The sequence below is a fragment of the Thrips palmi genome, unplaced genomic scaffold, assembly GCF_012932325.1.
Source record: "Thrips palmi isolate BJ-2018 unplaced genomic scaffold, TpBJ-2018v1 HiC_scaffold_11, whole genome shotgun sequence".
NCBI classification, from domain to species: domain Eukaryota; kingdom Metazoa; phylum Arthropoda; class Insecta; order Thysanoptera; family Thripidae; genus Thrips; species Thrips palmi.
Window position 1 is genome coordinate 1049261 of NW_023144622.1, and position 18991 is coordinate 1068251.

Genomic DNA, 18991 nt, shown 5'->3' on the forward strand with positions numbered 1-18991 from the left:
TTCTCATACCTACTGTTGTTTTTTTTTTGTCTATCTCTCTCTCCTTCTCTTTCGTCTTTCGCAACAACAAATACAGCTGACGTTTATGTTATGTTAAATGATATATTTCTCTCTTCTTAGAGCAGGACATGCGGTATATTTTTAGTTCAAAACAGGCTGAGAGATTTTAATTATAAACCATAATAGCAATAGTTTGTTGAGTGTTAGGATAAGTGGTTATAGTCAAAGCGGTTCTGTGAGATTTGAGGTTGTGTTCCAATGTTAGAGAATAACATCTTCAAACTTTTGTTTCTTTTAGAGAAGTGTTATCTGAGATCATAGTTCTGAAAGGTGAAGCGAATTTCAAACTTTTATCTCAATTTTAGGTGTTGTCACTTATTTTTGTTATTTGCTCAGGTAATGGAAACTTGCTGTGCATCGTCATGTTATTGACAAACCTTTTGGAATGGGTAAAGGATTAAGTGGAGTTCTGCACTGTTTAAGGATACCGCTAGTGTCTTAATTCTTTGTGCTTTTGTGCTCTGAATACAATGCTTACATCAGCTTCATTGACCACGTGTCTAACACGATTTAGGTAAGTATTCACCTTGCTTTCGGAATTTCTATAACAACTGCATAACTCTCATACCTTTTCTTTCAATTTAGTTATGAACATCCTCGTAACTTATCACTTGGGAAATATGCAACTAGGATTTCGAACTTTATCCGTTATCTGTCATCAGGAGAAGTATCGACAGCATTACGTCCATTTTATTTTTCTGTGCACCCGGATCTCTTTGGACAGCATCCAAATGAAAGGGTATGTCTCTGTACTACTTCATTCACTTACTTTTTCTAGAAATTTCCTTACATGTTTATTTGGAACTATCCATAAAATGTTTCAGACAGTCAATGAAAACTCTCTGAAACAGTTGAGCTCCTACTTAGAGAGCCTTCAACAGAGACGAAGTGTGCGACCCATCTCCCTCAAGTTCTACTTGAGATCACAAGCTGATAAGGGTAATGTCTTTAGCCAGTTTCTTTCCTGAATCTTTACTGACAAACCTTCTGACCTTCTATACAGACTAAGTTATTTATTTACAATTTTTCAACAGGTTTATTTCGAATGGTTACATTAAACCTTCGTGAAAGTGATTCACGAAATGCAGTTTTAAGAGTACTGAAATCCTGTAACCTTCCAACAACATATGTTGACAATATAACCAGTCCTCCTCCTCCTCCTAAAAAGTCAGACACTTTTACCAGGTCCCAGAATAAGTCAGCTGCATGGGAAAAATATGAAAGTATGTTTAAAGATAATGATGATGCTCAGATTATTCGTGGTATGGTAAGGAAAGCTAAAGAGGACGAATGTTTACTGTAGGTATCCACTTTTTGTAAGGAATGATGAATTCGGAATGAGCTGTGCGTAATCTGGTTCTTCTATGTTTGACCTTCAGACCATGGTTAGAGAAGAATATCAAAGATGCTGCCGAAAAACAAGCTGCCTGTTATCCTTTACAAGAGGAAGTCAAACGATTACAAATGGAACTTGCTCTAAATCTTGGTCTTAAGGAAATTATTTGGGACTGTGGGTGGAATGTAACTCACTTTCGTGGGTGTTTGCAAAGTTTTCAAGCTCTTGCTCGTGACCATCCTGAGCAAATGCAAGTTCTGAAAGGTAGGCATCCTCCTGGATTTGTTTTACTTGCTTCAAGATGAAGTCTTGTACTTAGTAAGAAAAAATCAACAACTTAACTTGGACATTTGCCGCAGGGAGAACTTTAGTCTTTGGCAGTGATACAGGTGTTAGCTGGAAAGGCAATGTTCTTTTAAGTAGTGGTGAGGTGCGTCATAATTGGCTGGATGTAAGTGTCTATGATTGATGTGTATAACTGTCCCTTATTCATGCTGTACATCAGTAACAAACAACAAAATTTTATTCCTTCATAGTTTTTGAAAAACGTTTGGCAGCAAGATGCAGCTCTAGTAGTAATACCTGCTATGCAGAAAGCTGTATCCAGAGTTCTTAGGGATATTAAAGTTGTCCACAGGTTGGTAATGAGATGTAAGGACCCTGTTTGTGCTCAAGTGAAAGTACCCTCATCCTTCATCTGCAATTTTATCAAAGGAAATTCCAGCCTTACATAATGGCAAGAAATTATGCCAATCAGCTGCGTCATTTGGTCACTTCTCTTAGTGATCACCAGGGATCTAGAGGATACCCAAAATCGTGGCCCAAAAGTTTAGAAAAGTTTGAGTTGGTAGTTGAACCGTAAGTCAAATTCTTGATTATCTGTCAATAAATTTAGTTTCCTATTTTCTAATCACTGGATTTCATCTTCAAGGGAAGCGGGTCCTCTCATGTTATCACCTACTGGTCAGTTCATTGTACCATCATCATGTCCTGCTTCTCTGTTAGTTAGTTTCTTAAGCGAAAATATGTCAGAAGCAGAACGCTTGCTCAACAACTACAAAATGTGAGTCTAAACTGAAATTTTCCTTCGTTTTTTTCTTTTTACCCTAATATTGATTTTGATTTGACTTTCTTTGCTCAGGAATAAGCATGTGGAGCGAGATTTGCATCAGCGATGCATAGATGAATTCAAGCTAGTATCTCTGCACAAAGAAGATAATGTAACTCCAGATTTAATGATAGCTTGTTGTACCAAACTGTTAGAACACAAGCATCAGCTGAGTGCTTGTTTTGAAGGCCGCTGCTTGTGGATCACAAGTTACTATTCTATCATGTCTGATGGACAGATATGTATACCATGGAATTGGAAACTTTGAGTCAAATGTGAAAGTATGTATTTCCTTATTTCACTGATTAATACAACCTTAAAAAATATTAAGTAAAGCGCTACAAAGTTTTGATTTTCAATGTAAAAGTTGATAAGAAAGTGCACTTGTCTGTGTAAAAAATAGTTTAGTACTTTGACAGTTAATAACGATAGTGATCTGGCTTGTAAGGGCCTTCAGCAGGGATGCCCAAGTATGCTGCTTGGTCAGCATTCAACTTTGTCAGCTTAACACCCAAATGATCCAAATGGAGAGCAGCCACTTCTTCATCGAGCTGGAAACGAGGGGAAAAAATGTATTCCAGACAAACCACATCCTCTCCACTCACACAGCAAATACTCACCTTCTTTGGCAACATGTGAACACCAACAGAATAGTGTCCTGGCTTGGTCCATAGTTCAATTTGAGCAAGGGTTTGGTTGGTGAATGAATTGCTCATAACAAATGATGGGTGCCCCATAGCACACCCCAAGTTGACTAGGCGACCCTCTGCAAGGAGGATGATATGGCGTCCATTTGACAACTTGTAACGGTCCACCTGACAAAATGAGATGCGGCATTAAAATTACAGCACTTTGAAAATATGTAGGAACAGGAAGATTAGTTCATATGCCTTACCTGAGGTTTGATGTTGATTTTCTCAACAGCATTCTTGTCTAGCCAAGTCACTTCAATTTCACAGTCAAAATGACCAATATTGCAAATGATAGAATCATTTCGCATGTTTAAGAAGTGTTTTCCAGTAATAATGTCTTTGCATCCAGTGGTGGTGACAAAAATCTGTCCTTCTTTGGAAGCTTCGTCCATGGTTGTGACCTACAAGACAAGAGGTAAATATTAATTTTAACTCAGTTTACTACAAAAACAGAAGCTCTTTTTATAAAAGTTTATAAACTTACTTCATAGCCTTCCATGGAGGCCTGCAAGGCGTTGATAGGATCAATTTCTGTTACAATTACTCTTCCACCAAATGCCCGAAGAGACTGAGCACAACCTTTACCGACATCTCCATATCCAGCAACTACACAAACTTTGCCCGCCAACATGACATCAGTTGCTCTTTTGATACCATCAATGAGACTCTCACGGCAACCGTACAAGTTGTCAAACTTGCTCTGAAAAGAGAAAATCAGGAATAAGAACATCAAATTGTTCAAAATCCAACACAGGCACATTTTCAATTCCGAAAATTTGATGATCAACATCTTACTTTGGTCACAGAGTCGTTCACATTGATAGCAGGAACTTTCAATTTTCCATCCTTCATCATTTTGTACAAATTGTGCACTCCTGTTGTGGTTTCTTCAGATATGCCCTTGATATTTGAGAGGAATTGAGGATATTTCTCATGGACTAAGTTGGTCAAATCTCCACCATCGTCCAAAATTAAATTGAGAGGCTGAAAAATGAAAAATTATGCACATGAGGAAATACACTGGAGTAAATTAAGGTACATTTATGATCAACATACCTGCCCATCTTTGAAAACCAGTGTCTGTTCAATACACCAAATATATTCTTCATCGGTCTCTCCCTTCCATGCATAGACAGGAACACCTGTTTTAGCAATAGCAGCTGCTGCATGGTCTTGGGTACTGAAAATGTTGCAACTCGACCACTGAACCTAAAAGGACAAAAGAATTTGTAAACAACTGACGCCTCATGAATGAAGCTAAGTTGTTGCCATTCAAACCGAAGCATTGACACAAAGGAACACATGTAGATAAGGAAACAAAAGACTGGCTTGACATGGCGTCAAGGTCAAGTGTTATCTTTTGACATGACATGAAGGAAATAGGGGACTGAGTTCATCTTTCTCAAAATAGCAACTTACCTCAGCACCAAGAACAACAAGGGTTTCAATTAAAACAGCTGTTTGGACTGTCATGTGGAGACAGCCGGCAATACGGGCACCCTTCAATGGCTTTGAATCTTTGTACTTGCTGCGCAGTGACATCAGGCCTGGCATTTCGTTTTCAGCCAGCATGATCTCTTTACGGCCCCAATCAGCCAGGCTGATATCAGCTGAGAAAAAAGAGAGAAGAGGATTACTTTCGAAATTCGCCATGCATGGGCAAAAGAATGGAACACCAGCAATATGAGAAAGTCAGAATTTTCAGCAGTCTCCCGATTCATCCATAGAAGAAATAATGATTTACAAAAGGAGGTTTTCAACACTTAATATCGGGGAATGTCAGGAGTAAAAGTGAAAAAAGCCAAACTAAGATTTATTAGTCTTACAAGGCGTGAGAAAAATAAACGATGACATTTTTGACAAATATCCAATTACAGTGGACTTGATAGCAAGCAGAGGTTACAGAACCATGTGCACATCACTCGAAAAAGAACGAACGCAACAAGGTCCAACTTGAAGACCTTCTGGTAACAAACGTGGTACTCGACACTCACCAACTTTGAATGCCGGTTTGCTTGACATTTTGAATCGGTAATGTTTCGTTCACCGAAAGGTAGTTTCCGAAATCCCGGCAAGACACACGTGCGAGCAGCGGCGCCGAAACTGAAGTGGAAGTGGAGTGGAAGAAAGGAAATGGAAGCCGGCCGCACGTCTTGGCCTCCCCCTCCCCCTCCCCCTCCCCCAGGCGTGCCCCATCCCCACCATCCTTGTTTGCTTCTTTTCGCGCATCCTTGGTGTTCCTCTTCCCTCTCTCTTTATCACCTCTCTCCTTGCTCACAACTTCCCGCTCTTCTCCCACACCCGCCCTTCGGCAACTGTCTTTCTCTCTCGTTCGGGCTCTTGTATCTGCTATCTCCTTTTAAAGTAAAAGCGCTAGAAATGTGAAAACTGTTCCCTCTCTCGCGACTCGACATTCTTAGGCGTGCTAATTAAAACCTGGACGGAGTCAAAACCACAGGTCTCTCGTTTCAAATCTGGTCAAATGCATTGACCAGTGACAGTGCGAGCGAGCGCGAGCGACCGTAAGATGCTGGCCGAAGTATATAGGCTCAGCAGAACCAGAATCCTCGGCGCCCAGGTTTGCAGCAGTGCCAGTGGAGTAATCGTCAAACATGGCGTCCAGTAGAAAGAGTTTGTCCGATTTCTTCGGACTTTCTTGGTCTAGTTGGTCAGAATACTCTGGGGAGTTTGCTAATACAGGTTGGTTTGAACCTCCATAATCCTATGCCTTAATTGCTATCGGTCTGGGACGCATAACACGGCGACAAGTCCGCCGTCAAGGGCGAAATTTGTTCATGTGCTTCTAGGTGACAAGCTCAATGAACCGCAATGCACATTGTTACCAACTTGGTTTTTGGCACTTCTCGGGTTTGTCAGAGTTGTTTTACTTGCTCTTCCACTTTTGACACACATTGGCACACTTGTGGTCTTTACTTTGAAATATAACTTGTTCAATTTTGTCTCACTTAGGCTGGTTAAATTTATTCGATCAATTTCCTAATACTATGGACCTATGACTTTTTCCCCTCAAACTCAGTAGCTTTACCTTTAAAGAACATCCCTGTAAAATTTTTACTTCGATAATTTTTTAATTAGAATGAGGGGAAAGGAGGGGTGGGGGAAATCGCACATTCCCGTTTCTTAGAGCTTTGCATCGCCAATGACTTGTGAAGGTCTTAGACTAATTGAAAATTAATTACAAATGTTACTTGTTCACTTTTCAAAATGGCTCATCAACATGCTTTTGATTATGTGTTCATGCTTTTCCTGTCCCTTTCAGATGGAGCTGAGGAAGAGAAAACGGATTCTCGTAGGAAGAGCTCTGATGTCATGCGGCTGTTCTCTTCAGGTATTTGAAAGGCTTTTTCAAAAGTAGCAGAACTATTTGATTGGATTCCTATGGATTTATCATGGGAACTAAGGACCAGACTAGCTCTGGATACTACACTATACCATGATAAAGTTTTCAAGTTTTAATTATGTGGCTCTAGGGAGATTATTTGTTTGACTCTGAAGCCAATTTAGCAACATCTATCAAAATAATTTTGTCTCTATGTCCTGCTAAAGCAACTGTACAGCTCAAGCATTCATTTCATTGGTCACACCCATACCTATTACTTTTGATGAGGGTGATAAGAAGTGGGTTTAATCATTGCTGTTTTTTTTTCAGACATGCAGAAATTTGGATTGTTCCCTGAAACAGATTGTTTCTGCACTGTGGTGTGCAGTGAATGCAATGCTTTGGTTAAACCACAGGGTCTCCTGAGTCACATGCGTAAGGACGTATTTTTATGTCATTGTTCGCCACAACCTAACAATTTTATGCTGATGATTTGCTACTAGATTTGCTTGATTTTCAACAGGTGTGCGCCACAAAGAGCTAGTACCTGGTAAAATTTCACCAGAGAAAGTTAGCAAATTTTCTGAAAGCTCTTCCATCAAGAGTATAGGAGACAAATCTTCAGCCAAACATGCATTGAATGAGAAGCTTATGTCTAAACTTATCTTAAATGAGAAACACAAGCCTTCTAGTGAAAAGTTACTTAGTTCTCCTGGTGATAAACATAAAGCAAGTCTTGAAAAGTCAAGTGTTAAATATTCTAGCAGTGAAAAGGCTTCTCAGAAAGCCAGTGACAAATTCCTTGGAAAATCCACTAGTGATAAGATATCTCGGAATTCAAATGAAAAAGTTAAAGCACCTCTTGATAAGAGTCTTACTGGACCTTCATTACTTACGGATAAAGCTTTGGTGAAGAATGAAAGTGATAAAGTGACCAAAACTGGTATTGATTCGACTGTTTGTAATCTAAAAAGCATCAAGTTAGGAGATAAGCCGATTTCCAAACCAGTCAGTGAAAAGCCCTCATCAAAGTATGCTTCCCCTGACAACAAGATTTTCTCTTTAAATGAGCGCCATTTGTCAAAATCAGGTGAAAAAATAAGTGTCAAGTCTGTCCTAAGCGAAAAGTTACTGTCTAAAGTCGCAGCTAATGAAAAAATTATGGCTGCAAATGAGAAAAGTAGAAATTTTGATTTCTCTAGAAGTGATAATGGTCTTAAAAAGGGGGATAGCTTACTGAAACCTGAAAGGATGGTTACCAAGCCTGTAATGAAAAGCTTGCTGAAGGAAAAAGTACTCAGGAATGAAGCAGCCCTGAACATTGTTCCTGGAACAAGTTTACTGAGGCCTATAGTTCAGCAAGATCGAGAACTACCACAGACTCCTGGTCCAGGCATAGGCATCACAACTCTTTCTCCGCCAGTTCTGACCCCTCAGAACTTGACACCCGAACGTCATCAGTCAGCTACAGATATGCCAGTTCTATCTCGCAAGAGAAAGTATAAAGAAAGAAAAGCTCCACCAACACAGTATGATCCTGATCGACATTGTGGTGTGTGGTGTGATTATTTTAACAAATTTTGTGTGCGGTCTTTGACTTGCAAGGTTCATTCTGTAGCCCTGAGACGAGCTGTAGTTGGGAGGAGTAAACCATTTGATCAGCTTTTGAGTGAACATAAGAGAGCAAAGGAAGATCAACGTCAATCAAAGGAGGATCAGGTAAGATCAAGGAATGCATGTATTTGCTTCATTATATTGCTGTGCATCCATCGGCCACTACCATTAATGCCACCTAAAATTCTTGCAGGATGATATTTCTGAACCTAGTCCCCACCTGTCAGATCGTTTACATAGCCCAAGTGAGCCTAGCAATAGTTCTTTTGTGAGCAGTCCATGTATCAGTCCAGCATCTAGCCCTGCTCCAAGCCCCTCGGAGAATGTCTTCCTCAGTAATGTTAACCATTCGGATGAAGCTGTTGCCTTAGTTACTCCCTCAACAGCCACAAACCCACCAGTCCCACTTCCTTCGTATCAGTATCCACCTTATCCGCCTCCTGAATCGGCCTGCTCCTCTCCGCCTAGAAGTATGGTATCGCTCTCTCCCCATTTAAGCTCGCCCCTCCTGAATGTTGCCCTACCTAGTCTCATTCCAAGCCATGCTCCTCGGCCCCCCGACACTACTGAAGACGACTCTACCAAATGCCCCAGGACTGTTGCTCGGGCTATCAACAGATTACAGCTGAATAAAGGAAAGCAGTTTAATGTGAAACACACAGCGTTTCCACCTAAACCTTTAAGAGTAAGATAGTTTTACTATGGAATTAGGTCCTATATTTTTAATTGTTGTCAGTTTTTGTGAAAATTTTCCTAATGTCTTTGTTGGTTTGTTTCAGACATGTCTTTTTCAGGGGCGCAAGAGCTCGGGAATGTTTTTTGTTCAACGTGAACTGGAATCAATGCGGGCAGGTTTCAGATTATCTGTTAAGGGCAACAAACCAATGCCTCAAGGTCATGTGCCCAGTACCTCTCAGTCCCTTCCCGAAACTGCAATCCCACATTTATCAGTTACAAGTGATTCTGTCTTTCAAAGTTCAGGAACGAATGTCTCTCCGCAAGTGAATACAGCATCTAGTTTAAAGTCAGTTCTTAGTAGTCTTTGTTCTCCTAAAGCTGTGCTCAATAGTCAACAAAGGGGGCAAAGACCTCAAAAAGCAGTGGTCAATTGTTCTGATTCATCAATACAACAACCCATATCTTCAGACAGCTCTTTGACAATTAACAGTGATAAATGTAAGTCAATTTTTTCTATTTTGCTGCACTACTTTTGGTTTGGTGTTAACAATGACTTTCTGTTTTATGTTAGTACCCCAAGGAATGAGGATTTCTGTTCCTACAACAATACCACAACAAATAGCCTACCTAACCACTTCAACACCTGTAACATTTCAACAAGTTCCTATTATTAACTCTCAGGTTGGTATTTCTTCATTTATGTTCCCGAAATGACGTAACTTATCCACAATGTTTCTGTTTAAGTAATGTAATTTTTCTAGGTTCTGAGTCAACTTCAGCTTCAGTCCAAAGGAGCTGGTGGAACACTGAAACTATTAAGCACAGGTGGGGGTGGACGCACATTACTTGTCCATCAATATCAGGATGGATCTGGAGCGGAATCCTGACAGAGGCCAACATCCATATGTTTGCCAACTCACTTGCAAAGAGATACGGTATCTGGTAGCAAACGCAGTCAAAGCAAATACCCCGAAATAAGTATTGTTCACTGACAGCTTGCCTTCAAGATTTGTTTCTGGAGAACTTGAGTGTGAATTTTGGTTATGTCAGGTTTGAGGGACTCAAATTGCATGATTACTGTTCGCTTTTCTGTCTTAGTAATAACATCTTCAAACTTTAAATGTGTACATTGCTGTTAAGTATAGAAGTGTGCAAGATACAGGCTGAGAAAGAGGCAGTACATTTATCATTGATATTGTAGTAATGTTCTGTAAACACAAAACTCAATTTTCTTTTCAATTTTGAGCCTCTGCAACATTTTTTCTGCAGTAAATTGTTGTTAGGATAGACTTTTGGAATCTCGGATCAATCAACAATAATTCATCATTTAGCTGCAAGGTACAGAGGTACTTTTTGCTTTCATGCTGGTTTCAATGTCTTTTTTAACATCAAATCTGAAACTACAAGTCATGTGAGTTGTTATCTCCCATGCAATTTGTGCTTTGTTCCACTTTGTTAAGATTTTCATCATGAATAAATTGTTGTTTCATTACATTTGTTCAGAGTAGGTTCCAAGTTTCCTTGTGAATTGAATTTACTCTCTTTGTGGAAACTATCCGACTATGTAGTTGTTTGGTAATTCTGTTCTAAGAAAAGTGTTTACCATGCATGTGTCTGTATGTGTCACTTAGACCATTTTACACCATCCAAAATTTGCATTTCCCTGTTCTCTATTGTTACTCTGTACCTGCAAGTTTCCTTTGCTCAGTTGGGGTTTATAATCAGTATTCTTCATCTGATGTATGTTATTCTTTTTTTGTTCATTTGTTGTTGTTGTTGTTATTATGGATTAAAACATACAGTAATTTTTGATTCACTGCCTTCCTTGTGCTCTCAGCCAGTAATGCTATCTTTCGTCCTGAAATATTGAGAAGTGCAGTAGCCTCGAGTATGATTAACTACAGCTCATTTAAAGGTCCCTCAACTGCATCTTACTGCTTATGAAGTCATGATGTTACTTATTACCTCATAGAAATTTTTATGCTCAAACCGCAGCAGTAATAATACTGCTTTTAAGCTCCATTTTCGGTTCCAAGAGAGGGAAAGAAGGGAACTGAAACATGCATTATCTAGATATGTAAAAGTTAAGACAAGTAATACTTAAATTGCGTGGTCTAAAATTATAACTGAAATGGAACTTGTACAAAATGGCTATTTTACTTCTTTCTCTCTCTTTTAAATCTTCATGGTTTCATCACTTAAAATATTAAAATTACTTGAGCAGTGGAAAATTTGCTCATCTGTTCTTTTCCTTTACCAGTTACGTTTCCCAATTTTTATAAGGTTGTGAACTCATGTTTGTCATTATTATATGGTAGTAATGATTTCTGTTGTAACTGAGACTTTGAACTTAGGATTATAGATGTATGATTTCTTTCAGATTGTGATATGTCACTCTTTAAATAGCTGTGATTAATATATATTTTAATTTCTCATGTTGAGAAACAAAACTAACTCGTCTTTTCACAAAAGGTTTGGGTCAGTTTGCTGTCACTTTTCATAAACTCAATTCATTTCCACTCGCTTTTTTGTGGCAACTAGTTCTGAACTGAACAAGAAAATTAGTCTATTGGCACGATTCCTTTCAATTGCATAAATTTCAGCCAAGTCACTGGTTGTTTGATGTGACTGCCAAGTGAATTTTGAAAGTTTTAAAAAGGCAAGGCAGTGGGGTGCTAGCAACAAACCCTCCCTCCTCCCCCCCTTTTTTTAACACTCTTGTTATGTCTGTGATCCTCAATCAATGGGCGGCATTGATGGAGAACTATTTATGTTTTCTGTGGATGTGAAACTGGGACATCCTTGGTGAAAATGGAGTTATGATGTAATATTTATTTCGGTTGACAGGTAGATTAGATTGTTTATGATGTTGAAACTTGCTGTGCAAGTTAACAGATGACAGCTACCTCAATTAAGCTTTTTAGTCACCAAACATCACATGTCTGTTTGGGACCAAATGATCTTTGAGCAAAAATGGAGGCAATTCTGTTCTTGTTCAACCCCAAATGAAATACAAGTATTTTCTAATGTTAAAATCCTTTTTATTGCTTATCCTTTTCAAATTGTTTTTATTTTGTAGCTAGAACTAAATTAAAATGAATTGTGTAATGAAAAGAGTACAGAATTAAAAAAAATTGGTAATGAAGTAAAATTATTTCAAATTTGTCTTTTCCTTTTCCTAGGCAAAGGGAGGGACTGATCCTTTGTCTGTTTGGTCAGTTTAGCTTGTAATGCATTAAGTCTGGCTGTGTTTATCACCTTTGCATCTGGATCCACAGTTCTACGCTTATTGCGTGACATGAGGAACTTCTTCCTGAGATGCTCAGTTGCTCTCCTCCAGTTAAGGTACATCATTAACAAAGGATCATCACTCTCCACATTTTTCCAAGCATCCTTCATGCAAAATATTTTGTAGGAGTCTGTACCGTATTTGCCTATACCGTACAGATCACTAGGTAACTTCCAATCTTTAGTAAGAAATTCATCTGAAAAGGAAATGGCTTAAATTATAAGTGTAGCTGATAAACAGGCATTCCAGGTTCATGGAGGAAACTTACGTGAAAAACGTATGATGATAGCAGCTCGTGTACGCCCAAACCCAAGTGGCTCTATGACATCCAAAATATCGTAAAGTTTAGCCTGACATGCTTCTTGTGGTGTTGGCCATCGTTTCAAGAATTCCAGAGCCAGAGGAATTGCAATTCTCCCTGCAATCCAAATAGAAAATACATTGTAATGTCTTCAGTAATCCATTGATAAAATTCAGTGGTCTCAGACAACATACCACTAGTACTGTTGAGAAATATGGTGGAAATCAGCATCTGCCATGGATCATGAAACAAATCTTCCTGTATTAGATTGAAAGGTGATCTTGGAGGAGCACTATCACTGTTCTTCTCTCTTTTCCGTCCTGCAGAGCTTACAGGCTGTTCCACAATGTTGGCGTCAGATGAAAAGTAAGGGCTCCTGACTATCTTAGGTTTGGATTGTATTATTTTTCTTTGTTCCAAGCTGGTATCTGACTCTGGAGCAGGAGGAGGAGGTACTGACTTCCTGGGTCTGCCTGGTCGGCCTTTAAGAGGAGTCTTTGGTGAAGGAGCATTTTCAACTATCTCTAGAACCTTGGTAGATCTCCTGGTTGCCTTTACTGGAAGGAGAGCTGGGGGCTCAACCAAACCCGTTGAACTTCGAAGTCTGGTCTTCCTAGTAGTATCAGGAGACACTATCTCTGATTTAATTATAACACTGTTACTTTCCTTTAATTCCTTATGCACTGATTCTACAGATTCTTCCTGTGACTTGGTTGCAGAAACTGTGCTTCTTTCTCGTGCCTTTCGCAACACAGGCTCAGGTGATACTTCATCTAACTTGGTTCTCGCGGACAGCCTTTCCTTTTTAAGTGAAGACTTAAACTTGCTGCGATACTTTCTCTTCAAACTTGCCTTTTCTTTTAACAACCTTTTCTGGCTCTTAATGGTCTTAGTATCAATGGCCTTGATGGGAGTGATGGGTATCACACCACTTTCTGTTTTAAGAAGGCCCTTGTGTGCTTTTCTCGCCATCATCAATTGGGCCACAACTACTTCATCTGCATTTGATGATACAATCGTCTTAGGATCTGAAAAGAAACAAAGTAAAGTATTCCATTTCCAAAGAGAAGAGTTACAACATTATATTCCAGGAAAGAAAAGCATCATACCACAGTACTTCAAGGTCCCCTGCTTCAAAAGAAATGGAATATTTGATTTTCTAAAAAAATCTAAGGGATCATAGTTGAGGCCATGATTGTTCATGTAGGCTACCAGCTCCTGTCTTGATCGCAATTTGATTCGTGGGGGAGGGCTGATACAGAAAGAAATAGCAAGAAACATTTCAAGTTGCTTTCCTTAGATACAATAATTTATTGCATCTTTGATTTATACTTACGTTATGTAGTAGACATCAAATTTGCCAATAGCTGTACCTGCCTGCCGTTTAACAGCCATAAAGACCCAATCCTCTGGTAAAAAGAGGGGACTAGTATCTGAAAAATAATGCCATCAACATATAAAATTTGATGAATGAAACAATGAGCACTGAGATTTAGAAGCTCACCTTCATCACGGTCATTTCTCCTGGGCCGTCTCAAAGGTTTCAGTTCATTCTTCTGAGAAACAGAGAAAAAATTACACAGCAAGTTCCAGGTTTCAAAATAATGAAATGTTAATAAAGTGATCTTACTTTGCAAGAAATGTCCTCCTTTCCAGAGGTTGTGGATTTGTTTGACATAGGAGCAATATCCTCTTTTGAAGTGGATGCGGACTTGTTGAGAATAGCCCCTCTCCCAGGGGTAGTTTTCACAATTATATCCTCTTTTCCAGTCGATTTTGACTTCTTGGGTTTGTCAACTTTTTGAGGGAGGTTCTCAGAATTGTTCCGCCGCATCTTGAAATAAAACAAGGAAATGAAAAGTTCCAGAAGGTTCAATCACGCAACCCCTCTCTTTGCAGCATGTAGAGCTCTGCATTAGAGACCCTTTTTGTCATGTGCATGTGTTAAGACATGCTTAGAGAGTTAAGCTCGCGGTTCCCAAGGGCCAATTTCTGGTAACTGACAAAAATATAGAGCAACTACAACATCAACATACCTTGTCAGCTAATGATGGTCTACCTCGTTTCTTAAAAACCTTTTGTGTGCTGATTGTTTGATGGCCACTTTCCTTTAAAAATAGATAAAATTCAAACATAAATCCATTTAAAAACATAGGGGGTCCAGGCAGTCAGAGTTACTTCAACTAGCTTACCTTTGGGGGTGTCTTCAGTTTCTTTGCCTTACTCAAAATGTCATCACCTTCGTGACTTTCAACAACTTCCTACAAGAAAAGAGATGTTTAGACACAAGTTATTTACAGCTTTATTCGTAACATAAATTACTGAACTTTAATGGTTAAATACTGACCTTCTCAGGTGATCGTTGTCTCTTCTTTCTACGGGAAACCTTGTCATCTTCCAAACTCTGAGAATCCCTCAGGTATGCAAAGTCAACTGCAGCAGACTAAAATAAATAATATTTCATAAAAATTGAAAAATAAATAAAAACAGATTGCACCGCACTTAAGAATAGAGGCTTAAGTTAAATGAATTTAAGCTTTACTTTGAACCCACCTTGCTAATTCCTAAGCTTGTGATTTCTAGCTGGACAACTTCTTCATTAATAGGACTCTGACTACCTTCATAGGGAACACCATCTTTTACAAGACTTTTGCTTACTTCATGTGCAACTGTAGTCTTTTCCAGACTTACACTTGTTTCTTGGGCAACATCAGCAATAACAGGACTTTGGCTCAATTCATGTGCAACATCGGCTTCTATAGGACTTCTGCTCACATCATTGGCAGTTTCAGTTGTTTCAGGACTTCTGTTTGCTTCAAAAGCCATTTCAGTTCTTTCAAGACTTCTGCTTGCTTCAAAAGCCATTTCAGTTCTTTCAGGAATTCTGCTTGTTTCAAAAGAAGCTTCAGTTTTATCCGGACTTCCGCTTGCTTCATAGGTCATTCCATCTTTAAGAGAGCTTCGGTGTACTTCATGAGCAATATTAACTTCCTCTGGAGTACCCTTGGAAGGGGAAGGTAAAATTGCGGTAAGATTTCCCTGAACCAGAGATGCTTGGTCTTCCTCAACACTGTAGTCATCTGTTTGAGGTGTCTCAGGCTCGGCAATCTGTAATCGTAATATTTACACAAAAAGGAACAAGACTTATCAGGCATGAAAGAGAAAGGGTAAATTTTAGCACTGGTTCATACCTTCTGTGCTGATGACAATTCTAGCTCAGGCAGAGGAGCATCAACATCAGTGTCATTCTTGCTAAAATCAGAGTTTGTAGTTCTCTTATCATCCTAGAAACATTTAGAGGCAAATATTACAAACATTTTAGGGCAGGAGAAAATCTATTGTGAGTTACTAATTTGAACTAACCTCACTTTCTAGAGATCTTGAAACATCGCGTCGTTCCAAGTTCTCGTTTGTTTCCTCTAGGGACTTTTCAATAGATAAAATAGTTTCATGCAATCTTTGATTATCGGTATCATCAAACGGTTCTTCTCCAGAGAACTGATCTTCCTCCATTTCAGCTCAACTGGAAAATTAGTAAGGTTAGCTCCAAAGAAATTCTATAAGGAAATGTCTTGACTGTACGCAGTTATCAGCGCACGGAACCGTAAAAGGATAGTAGCAAGCCCATCTAACAAGCCAAAAGAAAAGACTTTTATCACTTACATAGTAAAATATTTCCCGGCATAAACAAACAAAACTTCTAGAGACCGCTCCTCAAGCTCAAGCAAGAAGAGGAGGGGAGGGGTGGGGAGGGGAATGTTTTGGTCAGTTGTAGAGAGCCTCGAGTTGTGAGAGAGGTGCCGTGCCAGTGTCACGTGACGTATACGCCCTCTGATTGGTTCCGACCCAACTGATCCCCGAGCCGTGGCTGCCGTGCCCGGAAAGCCGGAGAGCCGTGGCCGTCTTCCTCGCCCGACCGCCTCGCGCTTCGTCTTGCACGCAGTCACACGCCTTTTGGTGAGGCGGTGGTAGAAGTGTGTTAAGGGCTGAAATGGTGCTCGAAATAGTGTCAGGAGTCAAAAGGGAGTGTTCCCGCTCAGTTGAGTCATAACAAAATGTTGAGTAGTTGGCTTCATGTTTTTAATATTTATTTTCCTAAAACAACAGAAATAATTTGACTCAAAAAAAGAAATTACACACTTCTAAGAGAATGCATATTGTTAGGTACACAAATAAAATTAAGTTCTCCAGTATTAGTGAAAGTTAACACCACTCAGTTCATCCTATAAGTGATTTCGATTCATTCAGTTCAAGTCTTTTTCTAGACTTCACTTTATCAGGGCAGAACAGGCAAGTTGTATTTACATATATGCCATCAGAAAACCCTAAAATACATTTTTGGTGTCTTAATGGAGAGTCATCATAATGACTGCATACTTAATTCGACTTTAATGTAAATACATTCATATGTGTACAGGTATGTACAGATAATATAATTTATTAAATATAAGATAGCTTTCCAAGTTAGTACTTTCAGAAGCACATTAACAATAATGGGCAATTTTACCTGAAAGTTAGTGGTTCAGTATGTAACAAAAAAGAGTGTTCTGCTTTTTGCTCTACTAATAAGTTCATTGTAGCCAACAGTAAGACTACTGCCCTTGTAAGTGTGTCTTCTCAGAAACAAAGACAATTAAATCATACAAAGAAATCTGTAGGTCAGAGGGAGACTAATTAGCTAAATCGCTACAATGATTTTCCAGCATCATTTCACTCACTCATTAGCACTTTTATCACACATTTTATACCATAAAATTAAAAATTTTATAACTGAATATTTCTAATTAAAGCACTTAATGTTGTCTCCATGAATGTTTTTAGGTAAGGAAAACAAGTGTACAAAAATAGCATGACATGGAAATAAGCACCAGTGGCAAGAAGATTGATATGCAATTCATAACTGCATAGTAAAGTTTGTTTTCCAATTGTTAATTAAATGTGTACTGTAGCAGTTATGACACACATGCACATATAATTTCAAGTTCCCTTGACAATTAATTTCTGGGAAACCAAGGCTCAATAAATAACTTTCAGCAGTTCATTATTTTCCTGACAAATAATAAACGGAATTTACTTAAATAACATGCTACTGCATTCATAGAAATGTACCTCTTGTGGTTTCGAATGTACTAATAAAAAGTGACAAGGGTCATCTAATAGCCGTCATTATCTATCAACATTATACGTACAAAAAAATGGTTTGTACAATAATAGTGGAGCAAGAGGAGTCAATATCAACCCATTCGTCTGGAACTGATTTTGGATCACAGTGTTTCTCAAAACAACCACAGAATATGAGTCAATCATTCACCAGCAAAGCTCGTATGTAAAATATGGACTAAAACAGCATGTTATATTGAATGATAAGCCATCAAAACTTGCTTAGCCACCAGGTTATAGAACATAAGTTCAAACATGTAGAACAGATTTTCTTTTTCAAATGACTAAAACATGAATTATTCATACATTGTAGTTACTATTCCGTATCCCTGCTGTGTGAATTGTGCACAAGAAGTAAGATTCCTATCCTACAACTGTACAAAACGTGAAAGTCAAATCTTCATCCCTCTAGAGCACACCTTGTGTTGCACTTCTCTCGTTGTACGCCACTAGAGTTTTCTGAATGCAGCAGCAGTTCAAGACCCAAATATACTTCATACAACATTTTTCTGCCCCACCCCACTCATCATAACCTTAGATACAAAATTAACAATGGCATTTGCTGGCTGCTCGGGCTCTAGTTCAGCAAAAATATGGCACTGGTTGTCGGATCTGCTGGCGGGCTTTCTTGCCACAAAGCCAAAGCAGCGGCTGGAACAGAATTTCATTGAAGATTATGGAGTGAACCGTCATCAATCTCTCTGTACGTTCTCTGCAAAGGCCTCCGTCCAGACCAAAATTAAGGATGCGTTTTGAGCTCCAGAGCCGCTAAACAGGACTGGAACCGAGCGTGTGACCCCACCAATGGATTCCTCGTTCGGAGAGCAATCCGTAGGTGGGGTCAAACGTTCGCTTTGAGTGCAACTTGGCGAATCTGGAGGTCAAGACGCGACCGGGATTTTGACCGCCTCCACCGGTCTTCTGGGCGCCTGCGCCTGCACGGCACTTACTTGGAGCTGATGGGCATGCCCGTCTCGGGGCTCTTCTGGCTCCACCGGTGATCGTCCGGGTCGAGGCCGCAGTGCGAGATGGTGGACACCGGGTAGTGGCGCCGGAAGAACAGCCGCCGCTTGTTGTCCGTCAGCGTGATGCCCTGGCTGGACACCTTGAAGTGCACCACGGTGGCGGACGGCAGGGGCCGCGACGCGAACAGGCGGTGCACGGCGCGTCGGATGGCCTGCGGGCCCGTCAGCGACTCGGTGTCCGTCGTGAACAAGTACAGCACGTTGCACGCTGCCAACACAGACAAGAGGTTCACTCACTGCGATCGCGCCTCGCGACGTCCACTGTTCCCAAGGAACAAGAAGCACACGCGAAGCAGTCAGAGGAGGTCAAAACAACGTCAGAAAAATAATAACTTTTCAACAAAATTTTGACTAAAAGGAGTCATGTAAACATGAGATGACGTCACGG

At 39.7% G+C, this 18991-nt stretch overlaps 5 protein-coding genes across 7 annotated transcripts in view; 2 read left to right on the forward strand and 3 right to left on the reverse strand.

Annotated features, from left to right (window-relative positions):
* The first annotated feature begins 35 nt into the window (after positions 1 to 35).
* LOC117639759 (T-cell activation inhibitor, mitochondrial-like) lies at positions 36 to 2834 on the forward strand. Of its 3 annotated transcripts, XM_034375639.1 has the most exons (12): positions 46 to 133; positions 299 to 330; positions 397 to 574; positions 646 to 799; positions 885 to 999; positions 1095 to 1359; positions 1440 to 1660; positions 1756 to 1847; positions 1933 to 2033; positions 2111 to 2254; positions 2328 to 2459; positions 2538 to 2772. In XM_034375639.1, exons 3-12 carry the CDS (start codon positions 531 to 533, stop codon positions 2770 to 2772), a joined length of 1503 nt encoding a protein of 500 aa, XP_034231530.1. In that variant the 5' UTR covers positions 46 to 133; positions 299 to 330; positions 397 to 530. The 3 variants fall into 3 exon arrangements, with proteins under 3 accessions (XP_034231531.1, XP_034231530.1, XP_034231529.1); XM_034375640.1 differs by lacking the exon at positions 299 to 330 and having other exon boundaries at positions 36 to 133; XM_034375638.1 differs by having other exon boundaries at positions 62 to 330; positions 2538 to 2834.
* On the reverse strand, positions 2791 to 5349 carry LOC117639760 (adenosylhomocysteinase). Its single transcript, XM_034375642.1, has 8 exons — positions 5191 to 5349; positions 4616 to 4806; positions 4253 to 4405; positions 3992 to 4180; positions 3681 to 3896; positions 3400 to 3597; positions 3125 to 3319; positions 2791 to 3055 (listed from the first exon to the last, which is right to left on the reverse strand). The coding sequence occupies exons 1-8, from the start codon at positions 5216 to 5218 to the stop codon at positions 2924 to 2926; spliced, it is 1302 nt and encodes a 433-aa protein (XP_034231533.1). The 5' UTR covers positions 5219 to 5349; the 3' UTR covers positions 2791 to 2923.
* Positions 5350 to 5449: 100 nt separating this feature from the next.
* Positions 5450 to 10644, forward strand: LOC117639758 (ataxin-7-like). The gene is made up of 8 exons (XM_034375637.1): positions 5450 to 5896; positions 6477 to 6545; positions 6867 to 6971; positions 7060 to 8255; positions 8344 to 8835; positions 8930 to 9326; positions 9400 to 9509; positions 9590 to 10644. Exons 1-8 carry the CDS (start codon positions 5809 to 5811, stop codon positions 9713 to 9715), a joined length of 2583 nt encoding a protein of 860 aa, XP_034231528.1. The 5' UTR covers positions 5450 to 5808; the 3' UTR covers positions 9716 to 10644.
* An 881-nt stretch (positions 10645 to 11525) lies between these two features.
* On the reverse strand, positions 11526 to 16233 carry LOC117639756. Its single transcript, XM_034375635.1, has 14 exons — positions 16082 to 16233; positions 15782 to 15941; positions 15610 to 15702; positions 14972 to 15526; positions 14766 to 14861; positions 14611 to 14679; positions 14455 to 14526; positions 14049 to 14252; positions 13923 to 13974; positions 13755 to 13851; positions 13528 to 13670; positions 12613 to 13446; positions 12386 to 12535; positions 11526 to 12313 (listed from the first exon to the last, which is right to left on the reverse strand). Exons 2-14 carry the CDS (start codon positions 15929 to 15931, stop codon positions 11985 to 11987), a joined length of 2844 nt encoding a protein of 947 aa, XP_034231526.1. The 5' UTR covers positions 15932 to 15941; positions 16082 to 16233; the 3' UTR covers positions 11526 to 11984.
* A 243-nt stretch (positions 16234 to 16476) lies between these two features.
* LOC117639665 (tensin-1) overlaps positions 16477 to 18991 on the reverse strand; it is a 130657-nt gene continuing 128142 nt past the window's right edge. The window contains exons 21-22 of the mRNA XM_034375538.1: positions 18529 to 18811; positions 16477 to 18229 (exon numbers count right to left, since the gene is read on the reverse strand). Coding sequence (XP_034231429.1) covers positions 18073 to 18229; positions 18529 to 18811 — 440 coding nt within the window. The 3' untranslated portion in view covers positions 16477 to 18072. The remainder of the gene's footprint in view (positions 18230 to 18528; positions 18812 to 18991) is intronic.

What these genes read in the sequence shown, in the direction of transcription:
- LOC117639756 (XM_034375635.1), bottom strand. Translation starts at nt 15,931, where the DNA reads ATGGAGGAAGATCAGTTCTCTGGAGAAGAACCGTTTGATGATACCGAT. An exon ending in AATTGTCATCAGCACAGAAG is followed by an intron (nt 15,527 to 15,609) that starts GTATGAACCAGT and finishes TTACGATTACAG; the next exon opens with ATTGCCGAGCCTGAGACACC. An exon ending in AGGAGGACATTTCTTGCAAA is followed by an intron (nt 13,975 to 14,048) that starts GTAAGATCACTT and finishes TCTGTTTCTCAG; the next exon opens with AAGAATGAACTGAAACCTTT.
- LOC117639759 (XM_034375640.1), top strand. Translation starts at nt 531, where the DNA reads ATGCTTACATCAGCTTCATTGACCACGTGTCTAACACGATTTAG. An exon ending in ACGTGTCTAACACGATTTAG is followed by an intron (nt 575 to 645) that starts GTAAGTATTCAC and finishes CTTTCAATTTAG; the next exon opens with TTATGAACATCCTCGTAACT. An exon ending in AAAGAGGACGAATGTTTACT is followed by an intron (nt 1,360 to 1,439) that starts GTAGGTATCCAC and finishes TTTGACCTTCAG; the next exon opens with ACCATGGTTAGAGAAGAATA.
- LOC117639758 (XM_034375637.1), top strand. Translation starts at nt 5,809, where the DNA reads ATGGCGTCCAGTAGAAAGAGTTTGTCCGATTTCTTCGGACTTTCTTGG. An exon ending in TGGGGAGTTTGCTAATACAG is followed by an intron (nt 5,897 to 6,476) that starts GTTGGTTTGAAC and finishes TGTCCCTTTCAG; the next exon opens with ATGGAGCTGAGGAAGAGAAA. An exon ending in GACAATTAACAGTGATAAAT is followed by an intron (nt 9,327 to 9,399) that starts GTAAGTCAATTT and finishes GTTTTATGTTAG; the next exon opens with TACCCCAAGGAATGAGGATT.
- LOC117639760 (XM_034375642.1), bottom strand. Translation starts at nt 5,218, where the DNA reads ATGTCAAGCAAACCGGCATTCAAAGTTG. An exon ending in TGGTTTTCAAAGATGGGCAG is followed by an intron (nt 4,181 to 4,252) that starts GTATGTTGATCA and finishes TTCATTTTTCAG; the next exon opens with CCTCTCAATTTAATTTTGGA. An exon ending in TTCACATGTTGCCAAAGAAG is followed by an intron (nt 3,056 to 3,124) that starts GTGAGTATTTGC and finishes CCTCGTTTCCAG; the next exon opens with CTCGATGAAGAAGTGGCTGC.